At 51.1% G+C, this 20,105-nt stretch overlaps 1 protein-coding gene and 1 long non-coding RNA gene across 2 annotated transcripts in view; one reads left to right on the top strand and one right to left on the bottom strand.

Annotated features, from left to right (window-relative positions):
- Positions 1 to 335: 335 nt before the first annotated feature.
- Positions 336 to 20,105, bottom strand: part of ATP1A1 (ATPase Na+/K+ transporting subunit alpha 1) — a 31,091-nt gene continuing 11,321 nt past the window's right edge. Inside the window, 21 exon segments of the mRNA NM_214249.2 lie at positions 336 to 692; positions 1,130 to 1,221; positions 3,185 to 3,286; positions 3,541 to 3,671; positions 3,782 to 3,927; positions 4,870 to 4,993; positions 5,348 to 5,502; positions 5,606 to 5,774; positions 6,331 to 6,481; positions 7,270 to 7,406; positions 8,340 to 8,515; positions 9,835 to 10,027; positions 10,548 to 10,682; positions 13,405 to 13,514; positions 13,782 to 13,980; positions 14,497 to 14,765; positions 15,373 to 15,490; positions 15,600 to 15,734; positions 16,128 to 16,241; positions 17,111 to 17,314; positions 19,410 to 19,469. Of these exon segments, the coding sequence (NP_999414.2) occupies positions 664 to 692; positions 1,130 to 1,221; positions 3,185 to 3,286; positions 3,541 to 3,671; positions 3,782 to 3,927; positions 4,870 to 4,993; positions 5,348 to 5,502; positions 5,606 to 5,774; positions 6,331 to 6,481; positions 7,270 to 7,406; positions 8,340 to 8,515; positions 9,835 to 10,027; positions 10,548 to 10,682; positions 13,405 to 13,514; positions 13,782 to 13,980; positions 14,497 to 14,765; positions 15,373 to 15,490; positions 15,600 to 15,734; positions 16,128 to 16,241; positions 17,111 to 17,314; positions 19,410 to 19,469 (2,949 nt within the window). The 3' untranslated portion in view covers positions 336 to 663.
- Positions 5,632 to 10,943, top strand: LOC146404179 (uncharacterized). Its single transcript, XR_014844447.1, has 2 exons — positions 5,632 to 5,950; positions 6,293 to 10,943. It is a non-coding gene; the product is annotated as an uncharacterized LOC146404179 (long non-coding RNA).

Raw genomic sequence — 20,105 nt, forward strand, 5'->3', positions numbered from 1 at the left:
GGTACGTCCGTGATGGGGGCATTTCAGCCACAGGACCCGCAGCAGCCCACGGGAGAATGGAGCAGGTAAGCTCGGCTCCTCAGACTTCCAAGGGCATGGGCAGAAAGTGTCTACATATTTTGTGGTTTTTCCAACCCGAGTGTGCGTCAGAGTCACCTCGAGACTTAGTCCACAGGCGGCTGGTTAGCCTCTGCGTGGGTGCCCAGGGGCTGGCAGTGCTAACAAGTTCCCCGGTGACGTGGCGAGCCCAGGGCGCATGCGCTGGGACCCTCCCTGCTCCTGACCCAGCCCACCCAGACGTCTGGACCCCAGGCGTGAGGAGGGCACCAGACGAATTCCATTATAATAGCCATCTTTATTTGTAAAAATCCAGATATAAAATGTATTCTTTCAGTCTTTCCGAGTTTTCCTTTTTACAAAAACAAAAAGGCACATAAAAACCTTCCCCGCGGTCGTTCCCACAGACGGATGTTTCTCAGGCAGCCCTCCCCCCTCCCCCCCATATAGCTACATGCTTCATTCCGGGACATCTCGCTTCCCCACATGCTTCGGTGCTTTCCTACCAGGGTAGAATTCCGAATTCCGAGACTGAAGTACACAAAGGGGGGGTGGGGGCGGGGGCGGAGTATGTGGCGTGATGCTCCACGGCGTGCAGGAGGGGGTCTAGTAGTAGGTTTCCTTCTCCACCCAGCCTGTGGGCAGCGGAGAGAGAGAGAGAGAGAGAAGCTACGGTCAGCCTCCCTCGTCTGCAGGGGGCAGCGCGAGAGGAAACTGGACGTCATGGGAACAAAGACAGTGGGGAGTGAGGTGGGGGGTGCTTAATTCAAATTCAATACGGGGCCCTCGATCGTATTTATTTGTTTTTAAGAGTACACGTGTTAACTGGAGAAATGGTGTGGATTTCTGACCAAGTTTCCACTGCCTCCTATTGGGTTTGCCTTTGCTCAGCTCTGAAACCGCAGCCGAGATCGCCAGCCTGAGGATGCGCTGGGACTGGGCTCCGCTCACAGCTGGTTTCCGAGGGCCTTAGTCAAGCAGACCGGCTGCTGAGGGGTCCAGACTCGTCCAAGCAGAAGCTAGTCCACCCACAGCCCTCCCTCCACCCCCACCTAAAAAGGCCTGTACTCACCGCCAGGGCGTCGCCTGATGATGAGCTTCCTGACTTCGTCATAGACGAAGATGAGGAGCGAGTAGGGGAAGGCACAGAACCACCAGGTAGGTCTGGGGAGAAAAGCAGGAGCCGAGTTATACGTGCACACAGGTTCAGGGGATGGGAGAGAGACTGCACATCAGCAACGAACTGCTCAGCCTGGAAGGAGATGCCAATGACAGTGACGGCGAAGTACTGAGTGGACGGCCCATTTTCAGTGAGTTTCCAGGACAACTGGTTTGTAGGTAAGCTTAGATTTTTAAACAATTTTTTTTTTTCTTTTGACAGTCCTAGAGCAACTGGCCACTTTTCTTCTTCCTTTTCTAAAGTATTTAAGAAGCTCACATCATCTGTCTGTTGTCCCGGCATTTGAAGATAAAGAACTGCCAGGGTGGGTCACCACCAGTTCAATCACCCCTTGAATTTGGGACAGTCAGGTGTGCATTGGGCCTCAGAGCTGGGGAATGAAGAAGCTGAGCCCTAGCAGAGATCCGAGGCCCCTGGGGCCCCGGGGTGGCTGCCTGTCCCTGGCCTGGAGACAGGTGCCTGGGGCAGCTTCCCACCGAGGCTGCTTTGCCGACTACCAGCCCCCCACAGCCGCCACGCGAGGAAGGCTGGTCCAGGGCAGAGATCTGGCATCTCCTCCTGTCCTGTCCTGTGTGTCCTGCACAACTGTTAGACAATGACCTCTTGTGACTTGGGCACCAGAGTAACTCAGGCACCCTCCACACTGGCTAGACCCTCTTGGGACCAGGTTCTCTGGTCACAGCAAGAGATGTCCTGCGGCCCCAGACTGTTGCGAGATTTTCCGACTTTTTTTTTTTTTTTTTTTAAGAGAGCTCTGATCCTCCTGGCTGCCTCTTAATGGCCCGAGGTGACAGAATTCAGCTTGGACAAGGCTCGCCCCTGTTCGGTGCCAGCTCTGCGGGGGGCGGGAATACAATGTCAGAAAGGACACGGCGTCCATGCTTCGTGATCATAATCTATGCTGTGGTCATGCCTTGCGATTATAATCTGTGGGGGGCAGAGGTGACAACAGTGCCAAAGAAGGGGTGCCGCTGCACACGGGGACAAGCCCCGTGGAAGCCAATCTTGGAAGACTTATTGGGCCAGATGGGGTGGCAGGGAACAGCCACCCCAAATATGCAGGCAGGGGAGTACTGAGGTCTCTAACGTAAGCCCGGATGGGTAGAAGGCTGGGAAGACAGGCTGGCACAGGGACGAGGCCCTGGATGCCAGGCTACTCTTGTACCACAGACAGGAGGTCGAGGAAACCAACGGGAGGAGATCAGTGAGAGGAGGTGAGGGCAACAGGCTGGTTGAGAGAGTCCAGAAGGGTCTGGGGTGGGGATGATGGTTTAGGTCAAAAGCTTGACTCCTAGGGCCCCCCAATTTTTATTAGGTTGCAATCTCAACCCATTTGCAGGTACCCCAGACATACTCAAGGCTTCAGAATGCTACTGCACTTGGTGGTAAATCCTCTGTGTGAAAATTCAAGTCTGTCAGAAGCGCCAAGTCATGCGCTGTTTGTTTAAAACCAGTGGTTGGCTTCCTCTGATTAACTCTACCCAGGATCTGCTACCACCACCCAGGATGGACAAGGAAGAGGCCCTCAGACCTGCTGCTCCTCTGCCTTCCTTCGAGAGCAGAAGATTCAGAGGCCCAGCAATGGTGACAGGGTAAGCAAATCTGGATTTGAACCCGTGTCCCCAAATTCCAGGACACTCCCAGCTGGTCTCAAGACAACGGGGCTGTGGCTGGAGAACCTGAGGGCTCAGCGTAGCTGGCAGGTGGGCGGCCCGAGGAGCGGAGCCCGGCTGGCCCTGTCAAGGTCAAACCCTAGGTACTGGCCACCATCACCAGGAGGCTCTGGATTTGCTAGTCTTGTGTCACCAACAGTCGGCCTCTCCCCATGTTCCCATCCAGAGGAGTTCTTGTACACGTCACCGAAATAACAGCCACCACTGCGTGTCACCGGAGGCAGAGCTCCATGCACTGTTCCCCAGTTGCTGGAGCTGAGGAGGAGGGACTCACTTGAGGGGGTACATCCTCAGGGCCACGCCCATTCCGGGGCAGTAGGAGAGGAAAGCAGCCAGGGCCGTCTCTTCGAAGAGGCCAAAGATCAAGATTTTGTTCCTAAAAGCAAGGGGTGGGGAGAAGGTTATGAAATGCAAAGAGAAGTGTATAATCTAATACTGTGTACGAAACAGCCTCAGGTATGCGTTGTCCTTAGGAACCTGAGGCCAGGTGAAAAAAAAACCTAGAAAATTCCATGTTGCTTCCTCCATGTGCTCCCCAAACCAGATTCTAGAACCTCGGCCCCGGGTGTCAGGGGCTGGGCTTGGTGCAAAGGGTTTAGCCCTCGCCAGACCCCGGACGGCCCCACTCACTTCATCCCCTGCTGGAAGACGGAATTCCTCCGGGTCTTGCAGATGACCAAGTCGGCCCACTGCACCACCACGATGCTGACAAAGAAGGCCGTGTGGCAGGTGAACTCCACGATCTTCCTCTGTTCGTAGGTCTGGAAGGCACGAGGCAGACGGGTGAGCCTGGCTCTGCCCGGGAGGCCGCCGTCCTCTGGGGCCCGAGGAGCTCCGGCCGGCGCTGGTCAGGCGGGAGGCCCTCACTCACCCACTGCTGCCCGTAGCTGTCCTCCACGTCGTTGATCCAGCGGTCATCCCAGTTCACCCGGAGGCCCAGCAGGTGAATCGGGAGGAAGCCGTTCTCAGCCAGGATCACAAAGTAAGTGAAGAAGCCGCCCAGGGCCTGGATCATACCTGACAGAATGGAAAGACAACTGGAACGTGAGGGGCTGGTGGGAGGTGTGACAGCTCCCAGGCAGTGACTGATAAGACAGAGGGCCTGGGGCACACTCCTTGTGTGCATTTGCACTACTGTGAGCCCCATTCTGGTGCTTGGGAGAGGGCGCCGGGCCCGGCTCGCTATTGCTCCATCATCTGCTCTATCACGCCATGACCTTTGGGGGTGAAAAGCTGTAGCCCTCCTTGTTAATTTCTGAAAAATTTTAACATTTCCCCCTCATCTCTCAGATTGTTTACACCCGTGTGAGCTACTGTGGAAATGAGGAATGGGCCACTTTCTGATCCCACGTTCAGGACCCTTCTCCCTGGATCCATTCCAGCCACACCCCCCTCCACTCCTCAGGGCGGGATTTCATCCCGCTCTCTGGACAGAGTCTTCCTTCTGCACAAAAGTAGGTCTTTCTGGACATCCGCCAATTACTTTGTTGTTGGCAACTGTCACGCAATCTTTGCTGTGTTTCCACACTGTTCTGTTCTGTCCCACTTTACCCGCGTGTTCACAGTGATGATACAACCCATTAACCCCCACCAACGAACTGCTTCTGGTGGCTTCCAGTTCTCCTACAGGCAGAGGACGTAGGCTCAAAGGACACGTCCACTGCCCACCACCCGGACCATCTGTTAGCTGGTCATGTTCCACGTGGCAGGAGAGAACTCAAGCCGTAGGGGTGGGGAGCGTTGCGGGTGGGGGGGGTGCAGAATCACTGTTTGGTGGGGACCTATCGGGCAAACCTCCAAGCTCTGCAGAGTCTAACTCTCTAGTCAAATTACTAACTGATATTGTGTTTCCCCAGGAATCTCAAAAAAAAAATCCACAGTTTCACCCTAGGTCATGGCACATCCTAGATTTAAGTTGCCCAACACACAGTCTCAGAGGTCGTCCAGGGTGCCGCTCACCTATCTGTCCGTAGGCCATGCTGATGAGTCGCTCATTGACGAGTTTGTCTGTCTTGGGGTTTCGGGGCTGCCTCTTCATGATGTCGCTCTCCGCCTGCTCATACGCCAGGGAGATGGCAGGAACCTGGGAAGGGCCGAGAAGGGATCTGAAGTGAGCAGGAACCAGCGAGTGGGTGTGGTGGCCCTTTTTTCTAAAGGTCCCGCCCTCCTTTCTTTAAACAATCTGTTTTTTTAGGACATGCTATTACAAGCCCCACTTTTAAAAAGGGACAAAAATCATACAAAAGGGAAGCTGTCTCTCTGCTACCCAGGCGTTGACAGTGGTCTTGGGGACACATGGTAACACTGATGCCTGGATGCTGAGGCTGCAGGTACTGCTACTGAAAATCGCTTCTCTAAGGGCGGCCTCAGGACCCCAGCAGTGAGCGTGACCGCCACCCCCTTCCACTGCTGCGCGCAAGCTGGGACAGTCACTCACCATGTCTGTGCCCAAGTCGATGCAGAGGATGGTGACGGTGCCCAGGGGCAGTGGAATGTTCGCAATAATAAATATCAGGAAGGGGGTGATCTCTGGAATGTTACTGGTGAGGGTGTAGGCAATGGATTTCTTCAAGTTATCAAAGATCAGACGACCTAGGAAAGCAAGACTGTGTTCACTGTGGCACTGAGGGGGACGGACCAGGCACCGCACACAACCCCGCGGGGTACAGAGCTGGAGGCTGTGCCGCCCCCTCACCTTCCTCTACTCCCGTCACAATGGAGGCGAAGTTGTCATCCAGGAGGATCATGTCAGCAGCTTGCTTGGACACGTCCGAGCCAGCAATCCCCATGGCAACCCCGATGTCTGCCTTCTTCAGAGCGGGAGAGTCATTGACACCGTCGCCAGTCACGGCCACGATGGCGCCCTGCCAGAAACAGAAGGGGTGTGGGTGAGGAGCCATGTGCCCGGAGAGGGGACAACGGAGGTGCCGCCCCCGCTCGCCTCCCACTGCTCCCCTCCGTGGGCCAGGACTGTCTCGGCCAGGAACGTGCACAGCCTCTACTGAACCAGAGCCTCTACTGACAACAGAATCCAGGAGCGGTAACACATCTGTTCCCCCCCCTTGCTCGCCAGGGCCACTCAGAGTCATGACTTTGGTGGAGTGGCGTTCTGGGGAGCCCCATTCCTTGAGGCGCCCCTGCCCAGGTCAAAGTATGGGACGAGAACCTCCCAGCCATTCGCATCTCCAGCAGAGATGGCTGGGACCCTGCGCCGCTACTCCAGGGCCGAGGCTCCGCCCTGCTCAGTGGCGTCCGTGCCTGTGCTCATCCGTGACCCCGTCACTGTTCTCTGAGTGCCTGGAGGCTGAGGGCAGCTGGGTCATATTCCCACCCTTGTTGCATTGCCTCTTTTTTTTTTTTTTTTTTTTTTTAACAAGTTCAGTAGCATCTGAAAGAGCCCGGGCCCGGCTGTGTGCTGACCTGTCTCTGGCAGCCTTCCACAATGATGAGCTTCTGCTGAGGAGACGTCCGGGCAAACACGATCTCCGTGTGGTACTTCAAGATGTCATCCAGCTGCTCCGAGGTCATGTCTTTCAGATCGCTTCCATGGACCACGCAGGCCTTGGCATCCCTACAATTCGGAACAGAAAAGAGGGTCAGCCATCCCCTCCCCAGCATGCTGCTCATCACCAAGGGGGGATGCTGTCCCACGATGTGGAGCACTGTGCAGATACCGCCAAGCGGGGGGACTGTCCCCGTCAGGTACAAGCTATTATCTGTGCCAGGCTTACTGGTTACAAAGCATTTTCATACATGTTAATTGCAGCCGTGGGGCAGGCCTGTCATCTGCCTCTCCCCATCTTTATGAGATGCACTGAGCTGACGTACCAAGTTTGAGACAGTGGCAGCGCTGATGAAAGACACCAAACCCAAAGGAGGGCTCGCTGGGGATGGGCCCAAACCACACCAAAACATTAAAAACAAAGCTAATGTGGGCTCAAGCTATCTATTTTAGTTTATTGCTAGACTTCTTCCTTGTTGGCCTGAGTTCCCTGATCATTTTATTCTGTTGGTGTGGCCGTGAAAACTGCCAAGGTGTTAGTGGTCCCCAGCGTGAACTCAGAAAGGAGGCCGCTGAGTATGACCTCACGGTCAGCCTCAGCTCCCCTGAATAATACCCACCTTCGCGGTTACTGTGTCACGTGCCTGGAGCAGTCAGCACCACCTACGTGCTGCTGTGACTTGCTCTTATTGAAAACCCTCCCTAGGAGCAAGGCTGCTTCTGCTTCCTGGCACCAGAAAGGCATCTCTGTTTAGAGCCGGCCCAGAAGGAACTGTGTGTCGACCCAGCTGAAGAGGCCCACCCACCACGATGCAGACATGCAAGGCAACAACAGCACTCCGACCTCCCTGCCTTACCTGGGGTTCACCTGGCTCACTGGGATGTTGAGGCGGGCAGCGATGTCTTCGACCGTTTCATTGCCTTCCGAGATGATGCCCACACCTTTGGCAATGGCTTTGGCTGTGATGGGATGATCGCCGGTGACCATGATGACCTGCGACAAGAAATAGGACAATTTACTGCATGCAGCTGCCAAGCAAATGACCTTAAGAAGTCTTAGACGCAGGCAAGAGTAAATGTTAAGAATGACTCAGCTCGGAATATCAAAGGGAGAGAAACGCAAATATAAAAACTGATAAACATGACCTCGCCAAAAATATAACATGTTCACAGAAAAAAAGACACGAAGCAGTACCCAGATTTTCTCTTGCCACACAATCACATAGGAGAAACAATATGTTTTTCTTTTGTATCATCACATAAAAACACTCGAATTTACTAAAACCAATGGAAGATGAGAAGAATCTGATGCTCTTGTGTCAAGGGGCTGCCACGTGGCTGCAGCGTCTCAAGGTGGCCCGATGTGGAGGGAAAGCAATAAGCAGTAAAAACACATCAAATATGTTACTGGATTTTGACTCAATGGTTATCTTCAGAAAAAGATGGTCAAAGTGGTGAGCGAATAATTTTTACAAAGCTTTTCAGGGCAGTGTTACTTACAGAGAATACAGTAGAAACAAACACTGTACCCGCAGCACCTCACTGCTACTCTCCGGCTTAAGACAGAATATACCAAACATTCCATCGAAAACCAGTTAACTGAAAACACAGAAGTCTCGCCATTCGCTGCATGAAGTGCATGAATTTAGAACAAGGCAAATATTTTAAAATTTAAAACCTTACCAAGTTCGTCTGCTCTTTTTAATTTGCTTGCATTGCGCTCACAATTTTTTTTTAAATCCCCCATCCGTAGTTTACACCCTATTAATACCATTTGATCTTCTCGGGTGGTAACTCAAGCTTTGGAGATGAGAGATCGATATTGCAGGTGAGAAGACCAGCTGCCACTGGAGCCCACGCGGCAATGGCACTACATAGGGTGCCCCAGGTGCTAAGAAGTGATGCCAAGGAGGAGGCGGGGCACTACCTTAATGCCAGCGCTTCGACATTTGCCCACGGCATCCGGGACGGCCGCTCGCGGTGGGTCAATCATGGAGATGAGCCCAACGAAGCAGAGATTATCGAGAGGGAAATTCACATCGTCGGTGTCAAACTGGAAGCCTTCGGGGAACTGCTCGTCCGGCAGGAAAAGGTGGCAGAAACCTGCAGGAGGGCGGGGAGCCTGTGAGAACGTCTAGCTTCAGGCAGGAGCTGGGAAAGAGCAGCTTGTGATTCTCATCGTCTGCCTTCCCCTGGATGTCCGGTTTGGAAGAGGAAGTCTACTTTTCTAACGGAATGAGTTTTATTGAACATCTGTGAATGATACACACTCCCTGGAAGAAAAACCATGCAAAAGACAGAATCCATCACTGAGCCTCCGAGGAAGAGGCTGTGTTTAATGTGGAAAAGACATGGATTCCGAACACCAGGGTCTTGGGCTCCCTGACCTGCCCACGCAGGTACTGAGCTTTGGCACCTCATGTCAGTATTTGTCGCAGCTTCTCTCTGGAAACATCAAGGCCACGTCTCTGCTCACTGTTCATTTAACCAAAATAAACTGCTGAGCACCCATGTGGGCCATCGTGCCGGCCTCTTTGAGGACAAATGTGGATCTGACACATTCTGCCCGAGGGGTGTATCATCTACTATCAGTATTCACACAAGAATCATGATGATACTCAAGACATTTCTTGTGTGAAGGTTACAATGTACTTTAGAGTAATTATCAGGTGAGTTGCGGGGTCGCAAAAGAGAGCCTGCTTCCATGTGGGGTGAGGGAGGCTCAAAGACAGAACATGCTGAAGAGTGACCTTTCAGGTGGATGAGACCGAAGACACCTCAAGGTCAGTGAGGGAGCAGGTAGGAACAGGGGTATATATGGGGCCAGACAGTCACTTCTAAGCTACCCCTGTGAAGGAGAGCAGAAGAAGTACATAAACAATGCATTTTTATCTGTCAACGTACAAAATATTATAAATGCCACTTTCCCAATGACACAATGGGTGAATGTTCTTCTAATCTGCAGTGGCTGACAGAGCACGAAGGACAGGTGGCATCTCAGGCCAAGTTTACCATTCATCTAATTTATGAGCTGGCAGCACAAGGGCCCGTGCATATTCACAACCACCGCACCGTGGCAGTCAGGAAGTGGCTTGATTCTCGATGTCCTCGGAATAATTAATTGCATTAAGTTTACAGATGACGGGCAGAGCAAGAAAAGCCAGATAAACTCTCTTTCCCCTCTTTTTTGAGCAAACAGCACTGACCAGCATCAAGACCCAGGGTCAAAGTCCGAGTCAGAAGCAACCCAGCAGGACTTTGTTGGCCACAGCGCCTCTAGTACTTACTGTTTTCAAAACAATAGGGGGCAAATAAAAAAGGAGGAGGGCTGCTCCAGAAACGCTTGCAAGGTTAATAAGCAACAGCGGGCATGTAATCGTCTGCTGGACTTGTCTGCACCCGTTAGCAGGCAATCTACCTACCCAGCACGCGTTCCCCGAGGCCACCCAGCTCCAGGTAGGCGTTCTGAAAGGCGTCCTTCAGCTCCTCGTCCAGGGGCTGCTCCTTGCCGTGGATGAGGATGGAGCTGCAGCGGTCCAGGATCCTTTCTGGAGCACCTTTCATCACCAGCAGGTGCCGGGGCTCAGCCGTGTTGGGGTTCTTGTGGATGGACAGCTGGGAAGGACAGTGGAGGTGTAAACGCTGGATGGCCGGGCGTGGTGGCCCCAGGAGGCAGCTGCACTCCCTTAACTATTTAGGGCCTGTTTTGAAAAAATACCCAGGATCCCCTCCCCCGATGAAACACGCTTTGAATACTACGCAGGAACCTCGCACCTCGCACGGTGAGGTGCTCATATATCCCTGACATACGTTCAGATCCAGAATTTTCCAGAAGAAAATTCAGAATGAAGGGATGGCACACATGTGTGCACCTGCGGCCCTACCAAGCCCCCTCCCCCCAACACCACGCCCACTCCGACCCCCACCTGAGGATGCAGAAGGGCCCCGACTACATTTTAAAGGAGGCTTCATTTATCCCACTGATACTCAAACAAACCAGAATGTTCTACCTGCAGTCAAGGTAAGACATAAAGCTAAAGCATTTCTGAAAAGCGTGCATAATTCATTTTAAGAAAGCAGTTGCACGTGTACAATTCCCAAGGGGAAGACGGTTCTCCCAGCTCCATCTTCGGACCTGGTACTTGTTGGTGGAGTTGAAGGGAATCTCGACGATCTTGGTGTATCGCTCCCTCATCTCCTTCACGGACCCACAGCACAGCTCGATGCACTTTAAGAGCGCGGACTCGGAGGCGTCGCCCGCCACTGCCCGCTGCAAAAGAGACCCTCTGTTAGTCCCCCTGCCAACAGGAAAAAGGAGGGGGAGCTCGGGCGAGGAGGCGCACAGCTGCCGGGAGTGACCGGAAGCATCTCGGCCCTTCGGAAGCAAACTGCAACCTCCTCCTCCTTGCCAGCGGGACTCCCCCCCCAACTTGGTGCCTGAAGGTGTCACCTCCCCGTGGGAGAAGGCCAACACCCCTCCCCACCTCCTTCAGTCTCTCGTTTTAAAAAAATTTTATTGAAGTATAGTTGATTTATGCAGTTGTGATAATTTCTGCATCATACGCACATCCATTCTCTTTCAGATTCTTTTGCCATGGAGATTGTCAGAGAACACTGGGTACAGTTCTCTGTGCTACTGAGCAGGTCCTCGTTGGCCAATCCGGCCTCTTTTTTTTTTTGTTTTGTTTTGTTTTTTACTTTTCCCAGGCCTGCGGGGAAGTCTCTGAGCCAACACTATTCCCAATCACCTATTTGGGGTTAGGAATCTAAAAGTGGAGAGTGAGTCAATACGGCACGCTTCTTCGCCCTGCAGTTTAAAAGAAGATGCCTTGGGTTCTCAGGACCACAGGCAAACTGTCTGTGTCAAGGGCAAAGCTGAGGACTTGACATTCCCAACATAATTCAATTGTGCAGAATTATCTGGGGCTGAAGGGTGCGGACTGAAAGCTATGATGAGCTCCAATGGTCATGTAATCAGCCTAACTAACGTTTTAGCGAATGCCCCCACTTCAGGTAACACATATTTCGTGTGATGTACTGTGACACACTTACATGGTGACATACTGAAAACATTTCCAGCTATCGCCAACTTATACAGAGAGAAACATTTTTGAACTCTGGCATGCCGGGCCGCACATGTAGATGAGCAAATTAATGCCCACTTACAAATGCAGCAGCCTTGTTTAATAAATGTGGCCAGGTTTGGTGAGAAGCATAAAAGAAGTGGGATCATTTTAGTAAAAGGCCACAGTTATTGAAGCAGATAGGCCTGCATAGTTTTTTTTTTTTTTTAATAATGCCATTAACATAACATGGACCCAGAGTTCCCTGGTGGACTCAGCATTGTCACTGGCCTGAGAACTTCCATATGCCTTGGGCATGGACAAAGGGAAAAAAAAAATATATATATATATCCCCCCAAAACTCAAAAAACAAACACCCCATGGCCCCAAGCCCCTGAAATAATTAGAAATATATCACATGCTACCTTTCTGGAGCTTTTTTTTTAATTATTATTTTTTTGCTTTTTAAGGCCCACCTGCAGCATATGGAAGTTCCAGGCTAGGGGTCAAATCGGAGCTACAGCTGCTGGCCTACACCACGGTTACAGCCAGGCAGGATCCGAGCTGCATCAGTGACCTACACCACAGCTCATGGAAATGCTGGATCCTTAACCCACTGAGTGGAGGCCAGGGATTGAACCCTCATCCTCATGGATAATAGCTGGCTGGGTTCATTAACTGCTGAGCCATGGACGGAACTCCCTCTGGAGCTTTTAAATGAGGCAAGGTTTGATACTTGTGAGTCTCTGTGCTCATAGGCTAGAAAATTTCCACTTTGAGGTAAGGAAAAACATGAAATGAGCATCTCAAGTTTTATCCCAAGATAAACAATATCCTCCTTAAATCAACGTCAATTCAATGCCAAGAGACCTCCTTTACGGAATCAAGGAACCCCATGTTCAAGCCACCCCAGTTCCACCAGAACTAGATTCGCTGACCGCTTGGTTTCTACCCAGAACCACCACAGGGGGCGCTGGTGAGAGTGAGCCCACCCAGAGGGCCCCACACAACTCTTTCTCACCCTCAAGGACCCTGTGCAGCTCGTGACCTTTCTGGGTCTTCGACTTTTACTAAGCAACACAGTAAAATCTCAGTCATTTCAAATTTCATGTGAATTCCATGAGGCTGAGTTTATTTTTGCATCATTAGTAGGCAAGCTAAGAACAAGATAAGAGAAATAGCTGAGCTATTTTAAGAAAATAAATGGCTTACGAGATTTACTGGAATCTACCGTATCCTAATATGCAAATGCGATTACTGAGTCACACAAGCAAGGAGCCCTCACTGTCCACTAGGTTAGGGGATTATCAGATAAATTCAAGAGCAGTCAAACTGGATTTTGGGACTTAGGTTTTTTCCACCAGTAAAGACTGCCTCCCCCCTCCCCCAAACCTCCTCTGGTCATTTTTTTTTTTTTTTTTTTTTTTGGTCTTTTTAGGGTTGTACCCCCTGCACATGGAAGTTCCCAGGCTAGGGGTCGAATCAGAGCTGCATCTGCCACCCTACACCACAGCCGCAACAACACCAGATCCGAGCCACGTCTGTGACCTACACCACAGCTCACAGCAACACTGGATCCTTAACCCACTGAGAGAGGCCAGGGATTGAACCTGCGCCCTCATGGACACTAGTCGGATTCGTTACCGCTGAGCTACAATGGAAACTCCTCTGGTCAGTTTTTAACTATATATTCCCCCCTTTATGGACCTATTTGGACCACAGGTACTGTAAATCCTTTGGGATCTACAGGCAACACAACTCATTACACACAGCAAAGCATCCCATGGACTGTTCCAAGTGTCCTATGGTGAAGTTACTTTAAAGCCCCCCAAGGTCATGTGCCACTTAAAACACACACACATGCAGGTGGTGGTTCTTGTGTGGCACCTGCATCCCCTAGAGGCAACCTAAGAGAACCCCCGAGCATACCTTCAGGATAGGTAGGTTTTCCTGGTTGGCCTGGAACACTGCCCTGTTACAAAGACCTGCAATTCTGGACAGAGCAAGCCAGGTGGCCGAAGTCTTGTCGAATGAGACACCTGATAGAGAGGCAAGAGAGGAAAATAATGCGCCAGCTTTGTAAAAGTCCCAGAAAAACATGCTGCGACACGTCCTCTTTCCCAGTCAGTGAAACTCGTCAGGTTTTAGGCATTTTTCAGCCATGTATACATTGATGTGCAAAACAAACAAGAAATAAACAAAACCCAAACCTCAAACCCTTGACTCCTTTACCAAAAGATTTTTTTTTTTAATTTAAAGGCAAGAAAGCAGGCGAAGCTCAGGTGTGTGGGGGGGCCTGGTCTTACCGCTCTGATTTTCCGTCGTGTCAGCCTCGTGGATTTGATTGTCGAACCACATGTGGGCCACTGTCATTCGGTTCTGGGTGAGGGTTCCGGTTTTGTCTGAGCAGATGGTGGATGTGGACCCCAGGGTCTCCACAGCCTCCAAGTTCTTCACAAGGCAGTTCTTCCTGGCCATGCGCTTGGCAGTCAGGGTCAAGCACACCTAAAGGGTGGGAGCCGCCTTACTTCAAACCAGGCTGACGCTCTGTACAGACTCTGGCTGTCTCCCCGCTCCACCCCCAGCAGGGAAGAAGTCTGTGTAAAACAAATCCCTCCAACCTTTCCCTGAAGTCAGTGAGAAGTAAGAATAACGGTAACATGACATGGGGCTTCCAAGTATATGGGGCTACCCCAGCGCCCCCCAAAAGCAATATATTAAGAAACGTGAAAATAGCCAGGATTGATCAGAGTCCGTTTCCCCCAAGTTCTCCTTTCTCTGCTACGCTGTTCCGGTTCATGTGATAACTTAAGAAAAGACATCTATCTTTCTGAGTGACTATCGTCCAGAGAAAAACATGCATCTTCTCACAGCCCAGCCCCACCAGGGGGCTCTGAAGAAAACCCATATAGAAACATGTGCAGGAAAAGCAAAGCCGCAGCCCTCAAGGAGGGTGGGGGACGGAGTCTCACACTCAGGCCGCCAGAGGGAAGTGAGCAAGGCCTTCCCCAAGCCTCTTACCGTGACGGTGGCCAGCAAACCTTCAGGCACGTTGGCTACAATGATCCCGATGAGGAAGATGACGGCCTCGAGCCAGGTGTACTCGAGGATCAGAGAAAGGATGAAGAAGGACACGCCCAGGAACACGGCCACGCCCGTGATGATGTGGATAAAATGTTCAATCTCCGCAGCGATGGGAGTCTGGCCCCCTTCCAGCCCGGAAGCAAGGGTAGCGATTCTGCCCATCACGGTGCGATCGCCAGTGTACACCACAATACCACGTGCAGTGCCTTAAGACGGGGAGGGGATTGCACCAGTCTTTATTAATGAAGCCACAGAATTTTTTTTTTTAATGCATTTATAGCTTCCCCCTTTTGTTTTTTTGGCCACACCCATGGCATTCAGAAGCTCCTGGGCCAGGGATAGAACCCGCACCACGGCAGTGACCCAAGCCACTGCAGTGGCCACGCTGGATCCTTAACCCGCTGAGCTACCAGGGAGCTCCAAGCTGCAAGATTTGCACACACGTGCGCGTGCAATGCACATGAGACAAAAACCCAGCTCTTTGGTGGTATCTGCGGTTTGTTTTAGACTGTAGAGACCCTGGCAGAGACTCCTCTCCATCACCAGGATGGCAGTTCCAAAATCCATCCTAGCTTAGCCTTAGGTGCTGCCGACAGAAAAGGCAGGCTGTGGAGGGAAGCGGGAAAACAGGATGAGGGTTCCTGGGTTTTCCTGCCCGCCAGTCAGCCGCTTCTGCTCTGTGCCTGACTGATGTGGTCAGAAACGGGATCAATAAAACAAGAGAAAGCTGCGTCTGTGGGTTTTCTGGGTGGTGGTCGTTAGCGCAGATACATGCCGCATGCACCTGCAGCCGCGTGCTTTAAAACAGCCTACCTTCAACGCAGTTGGTTGAAAAAAAGGCGATGTTCCTAGTCTCCAGGGGGTTCTCATTGGTGAAATCTGGAGACCTGGTCTGCGGTTCTGATTCACCAGTGAGGGAGGAGTTGTCCACCTGCACGTGACAAAAGCCAGACGTGTCACGTGAGCACCCCGGCCCTGCTCCAGGACCCCCCCCCCCAACTCTGCCCCAAGCACAGAGCAGAGCCTCTGTTGAGACCCACCTTGCAGCCGTTCGCAGATATGATCCTGAGGTCAGCAGGGATTCGATCCCCTCCCTTCACCTCCACCAGATCCCCGACGACGACTTCCTCTGCATTTATGCTCATCTTTTCACCATTTCGAATCACCAGGGCTTGCTTTGGAAGGGAAAGACAGCTTACGCCGGGCCCGCAGACAAAGCGGTGTCAAAACAAGCATCGCAAAATGACCCCTAATCCTCACTGGGTGAACGTCTGACACAGAGAGCGATCATTTCGTGGATCTGAGTTACAAAAGCTTCCGCGAGCCTGAGCGGCAGTCCTTGGGTGGCCACGTGCTGGCTCCTCCTGTGTACGCGCAGTGGCAAGACTTTCCCATCGTGGGGCATGAGAACAAGAGATCAGGTGGGAGGTGGGATTGGGTGTGGGGGGGTGGATAGTGGAGAAGACATCCCCCCCCTCTGATGGGGCCACCGCACACCCGGAAAACCCCAACTTCACCCCAGTTCACAGGCTTGGCGCTGCCCAGTCACCTGACGGGGTGGCAGGTACCTGAGGAACCATGTTTTTGAAGGATTCCATGATCTTTGAGCTTTTCGCTTCTTGATAGTAGGAGAAACAGCCAGTTATGATGACGACGGCGGAGAGCACCACACCAAGGTACAGCTGGGAGGGAACAAGCAAGTCAGGGCGCATGGCTCTTAGTGAGGAACTGGGAAGAGGCAGTTCAGTTTTGACTGAATCAAAAATAGATTTTTAACAGAGATCAGGCTTCAGAAATAGAGAACTCATGTCTTCATATTTCTCTTCCTAGAGAACAGTACACAGGAGGGTCAGAAATGGAGCCAGGCTTGGTCCCTAGCTTGACAGACCCTGGGGAATGTTCTAGGTGAATCAGTGTCTCCTGCTTTATTAAAGATATTTTCAAGACGCTGTGGGACCTCTGAAGAACGGCTACCAAATGTTTCTTGGCGTGTATAATGTGCCAGCATTAAAAGCTATGCCCAGAGTTCCCGTCGTGGCTCCATGGTTAACGAATCCGACTAGGAACCATGAGGTTGTGGGTTGATCCCTGGCCTCGCTCAGTGGGTTAAGGATCCGGCGTTGCTGTGAGCTGTGGTGTAGGTCGCAGATGCGGCTCGGATCCCGTGTTGCTGTGGCTCTGGCGTAGGCGGGTGGCTACAGCCCTGATTAGACCCCTGGCCTGGGAACCTTCATATGATGCGAGTGCAGCCCTAGAAAAGACAAATACAAAAAACAAAAAAGTTGTGCCCTGCCACTGAATGGCAGCTGGCCATGGACCAGGGCCTGAGCAGAGCGGATGCCCAGCTTGGAAGAGCATCTACACACAGGGTAGGAGATGGAGAGTGAGCTTGAAATGAAGAAGTTAGAATGGGAGGCAACCATGGCCAGTGCCTCTTTTCCCAGCCTTTAAAACCATCAGGTAACCAGTGGGAACTGAACACAAGGGGGAGGCAAAGATGGAGACGACTTTATGACACCTTATCATCCCAAAGAGAAGGCACTGCACTCACATTATCATTTTGAGGTTCCTCTTCTGTAGCAGCTTGAATGCCATAGGCCAAGAAACAAAGAATCGCTCCGATCCACAGTAACATGGAGAAGCCTCCGAAGAGCTGCCGACAGAACTTGACCCATTCGGGGGTTGTGGGAGGGGGCGTCAGGGCATTGGGACCGTCTCGGGCCAGGATCTCAGCAGCTCGAGCAGGTGTTAAGCCCTGAGAAATAGAAGAATAGAAATAAGACACACTGCTCCCGGCCTTGATGGCTGAAAGCTGCGATAAAGGAGCTGGGAGAAAACCACACCTCCCAGGCCAGCGTAGAAGCTGCAACACTCTGACTGCAATTCCCCCACGTGGTTCAGGCAAAGGAGAGCCCGAGCTACCCAAAAAACCGACAACAGCCAGGTTAAAATTTTTTTAAAACTGATTGGAATCTGGTCTGATCACTTCTGCGCTTAAGGAATCTCTGCCAACGTGCACTTTTACCAACAAAGATATCAATTTTAACTCATTGATTCAGTTCTACAAATTAAGAGTTTCCTATGTATTGAATCTGTCAGGGAGGTGGGGGGGGGGCAGGGAACACTCCAGAAGTATCAAAGGAGGAAGAAAAAAAAAAAAAATCTCTGCAGGCAATCCAGCCTTTTACTGGGTTAAGTGCCAAGCTTTTCTCTAGAACTTTATTCTCTGGAGGGAAAGTAAAACATGTGCCTGGTAGCAGAGGGGTCACACGTGCGCATATTTTAGTGAATGTCCAGGACACCTGTCAATTGCGAATTATTCACTGGCAAAGTCCACTGCACAAGAGGCCCTGCTGTTTCCTAATGGTCCTGAAAACCAAGATGCACTGACAGCAGACCTAAGGCTATGAGGGGACAATGTGACGACTCCTTTCATAATATACTATCAAGTCAGAAAAACGACATAAAAGACATTTTTGCCTGAAGTGTGTGTGTCTAGTCTGCTTTTGTTTTCCTGTTATTTTTAGTATCACAGTTAACTAGGGATACGAGGAAAGGAAAAAAGAACATCAAGCTATTTGAGGAAGACGGGGGCTTCCGCCGGACCTCTGCCTCCAGTACGTGATGTGACCCCGGCAGAGAATAACCACCACTGACAGGAGCCACCTGAGCTGGTGGCTCTAGGTGCCAGGCACTGACTCCAGAGCTTCCCATTAACTGTTTCAGTCTTACCATAACCCTTTTTAGGTAGCACTAACCCCGTTTCACAAGTAAGAAAACAGACCCATGGCATTTGAGTAACTGACTTAGGGTTGCAGAGAACACAATTCATAGGAATTGAATGAAAACTTCAGTGAGGGGTTCCCTTGGGATCCAGCATTGCCGCTGCAGTGGCTGGGATTGCTGCTGTGGTGTGGGTTTGATCCCTGGCCCGGGAATTTCCACATGCTAAGGGTGAAGCCAAAAAAGGAAAAAAAAAAAAAAAAGGCTTCAGTGAGAAAACCCATGCAATGGGCTCGGTAACTGCCTCCCGGATCTTGGCGTCAGGCCTCCTCTCAGCTCAAGGCCCCCGACTTCTTGATAATTCACTGAAACAATAGCTACCCATTAGCTGGCACTGGAGTCATTCCTTAGACGTTTTAGTGATTGTCTAGAAAATAACACACTCCACCCCTGGCCTTGACTGTTTACTTTTATATTGTTTGCAGCAAAGTTAATATCAAAACTCCCTAGATAACGAGAATATACAACCCATATTTGATTGAAAGGTTTCTTTGATCTGCGTAAAGAACCAGTGTCAAATAAACAATAGAATAACCAACGTTCTGACATTCTGCAAGGATCTCGCTGATAGCAGTGCAAAAACCTGAACTGCTGAAGATTCCACGAGTTGAAATTTTCTACTCAATTTAAGAAACGTAGAAGAATAAAGGAAATATGTGTAACCATGGGGGATGAGCATGACTTTGGAGCTATTCCGTTTCAAATCCCGGGGGTTCCCACTTACTGGCTGCCACCTGCTAGAGGATGGGGAAAATCATGCCTACTTCCACACCAAATTTCAGGGGACACAAAAGAATAAAACCGCAATATCGAAGCCCAAGCTCCTGGTCACCTTGCTGTACAGTAGAAAAAACTGACAGAACACCGTAAACCAGCTATCACGGAAAAAAATAAAAATCATTTAACATTTAAAAATAAGTAAATAAAAGCCCAAGCTCTGGGCATGTCGCATGGCAGACACGCAGATGGTGGCTGTCATTATTCTCCTCCCCAAGGTTAGGACTGTGATGCCAGGGAAAGCAGGTGAGAGAGAAAATTAGGATTCTGGACAACACATGAGAACATACTCGGCTCAAGTCCGTTCCGTATTTGCGATGAAGCTCATCAAGGCTAAGTTTATGGTCATCCTAAGGGAAAACAGAAAGAAAAGAATCAAACATTGTACCTTTAAAAAAAGAAAAGATGTAAAAATGCATCAGCGCTTCTCATCACTATCATCATGCTCTGAAAACAAGTTGTGCTTCAGTGCACAAGTGGGTATAGTTTCCACGGCTGCCCAGGGGCTTGGCAACCCCTCAGCTATGCCCTGGGCAGTCTTCAGTGGAGAAGGGTCCAGACTGTGTGACGGCAGCTCCATTGTCTGCCACTTATCCAAGGGACCGGGTTAGACCTCGTCTGCCTTCTCTGATGACCGGACAGGCTGCATCTGAGGAGGCCTCCAGGGCCTGGAGAGGCTGGACGTTCTCCATGGTCGCTGTGATCCAGAAGCCTTCGAGCAAAGGCGCATGATAACGACCACACTTCCTTGGTGGACCTTCGGTTATGCTGCAGTGAACGACGTGTCCAACCTTCCAGTGGCTTTTACGATGTGCCTTTTCCACCTCCAGCTCTACAGCTCAGAAAAGTCTGCGCCGCAGCTACAATCTCTTAACTTTTAGAAAGAGCCGGATCTCTGACTGAGGGATGGCTGGAAGGAGGGGTGTGTGACACTCCAAGGACAGAAGACACCATTTCTGAGAAGAACAAAAAGCAACCTTCCTTCT

This window comes from Sus scrofa, chromosome 4, assembly GCF_054392235.1.
Source record: "Sus scrofa isolate SSC_HxYL_T2T_F1_AM1 chromosome 4, Sscrofa_HxYL_maternal_Yorkshire_Landrace_v2.0, whole genome shotgun sequence".
Taxonomy (NCBI): domain Eukaryota; kingdom Metazoa; phylum Chordata; class Mammalia; order Artiodactyla; family Suidae; genus Sus; species Sus scrofa.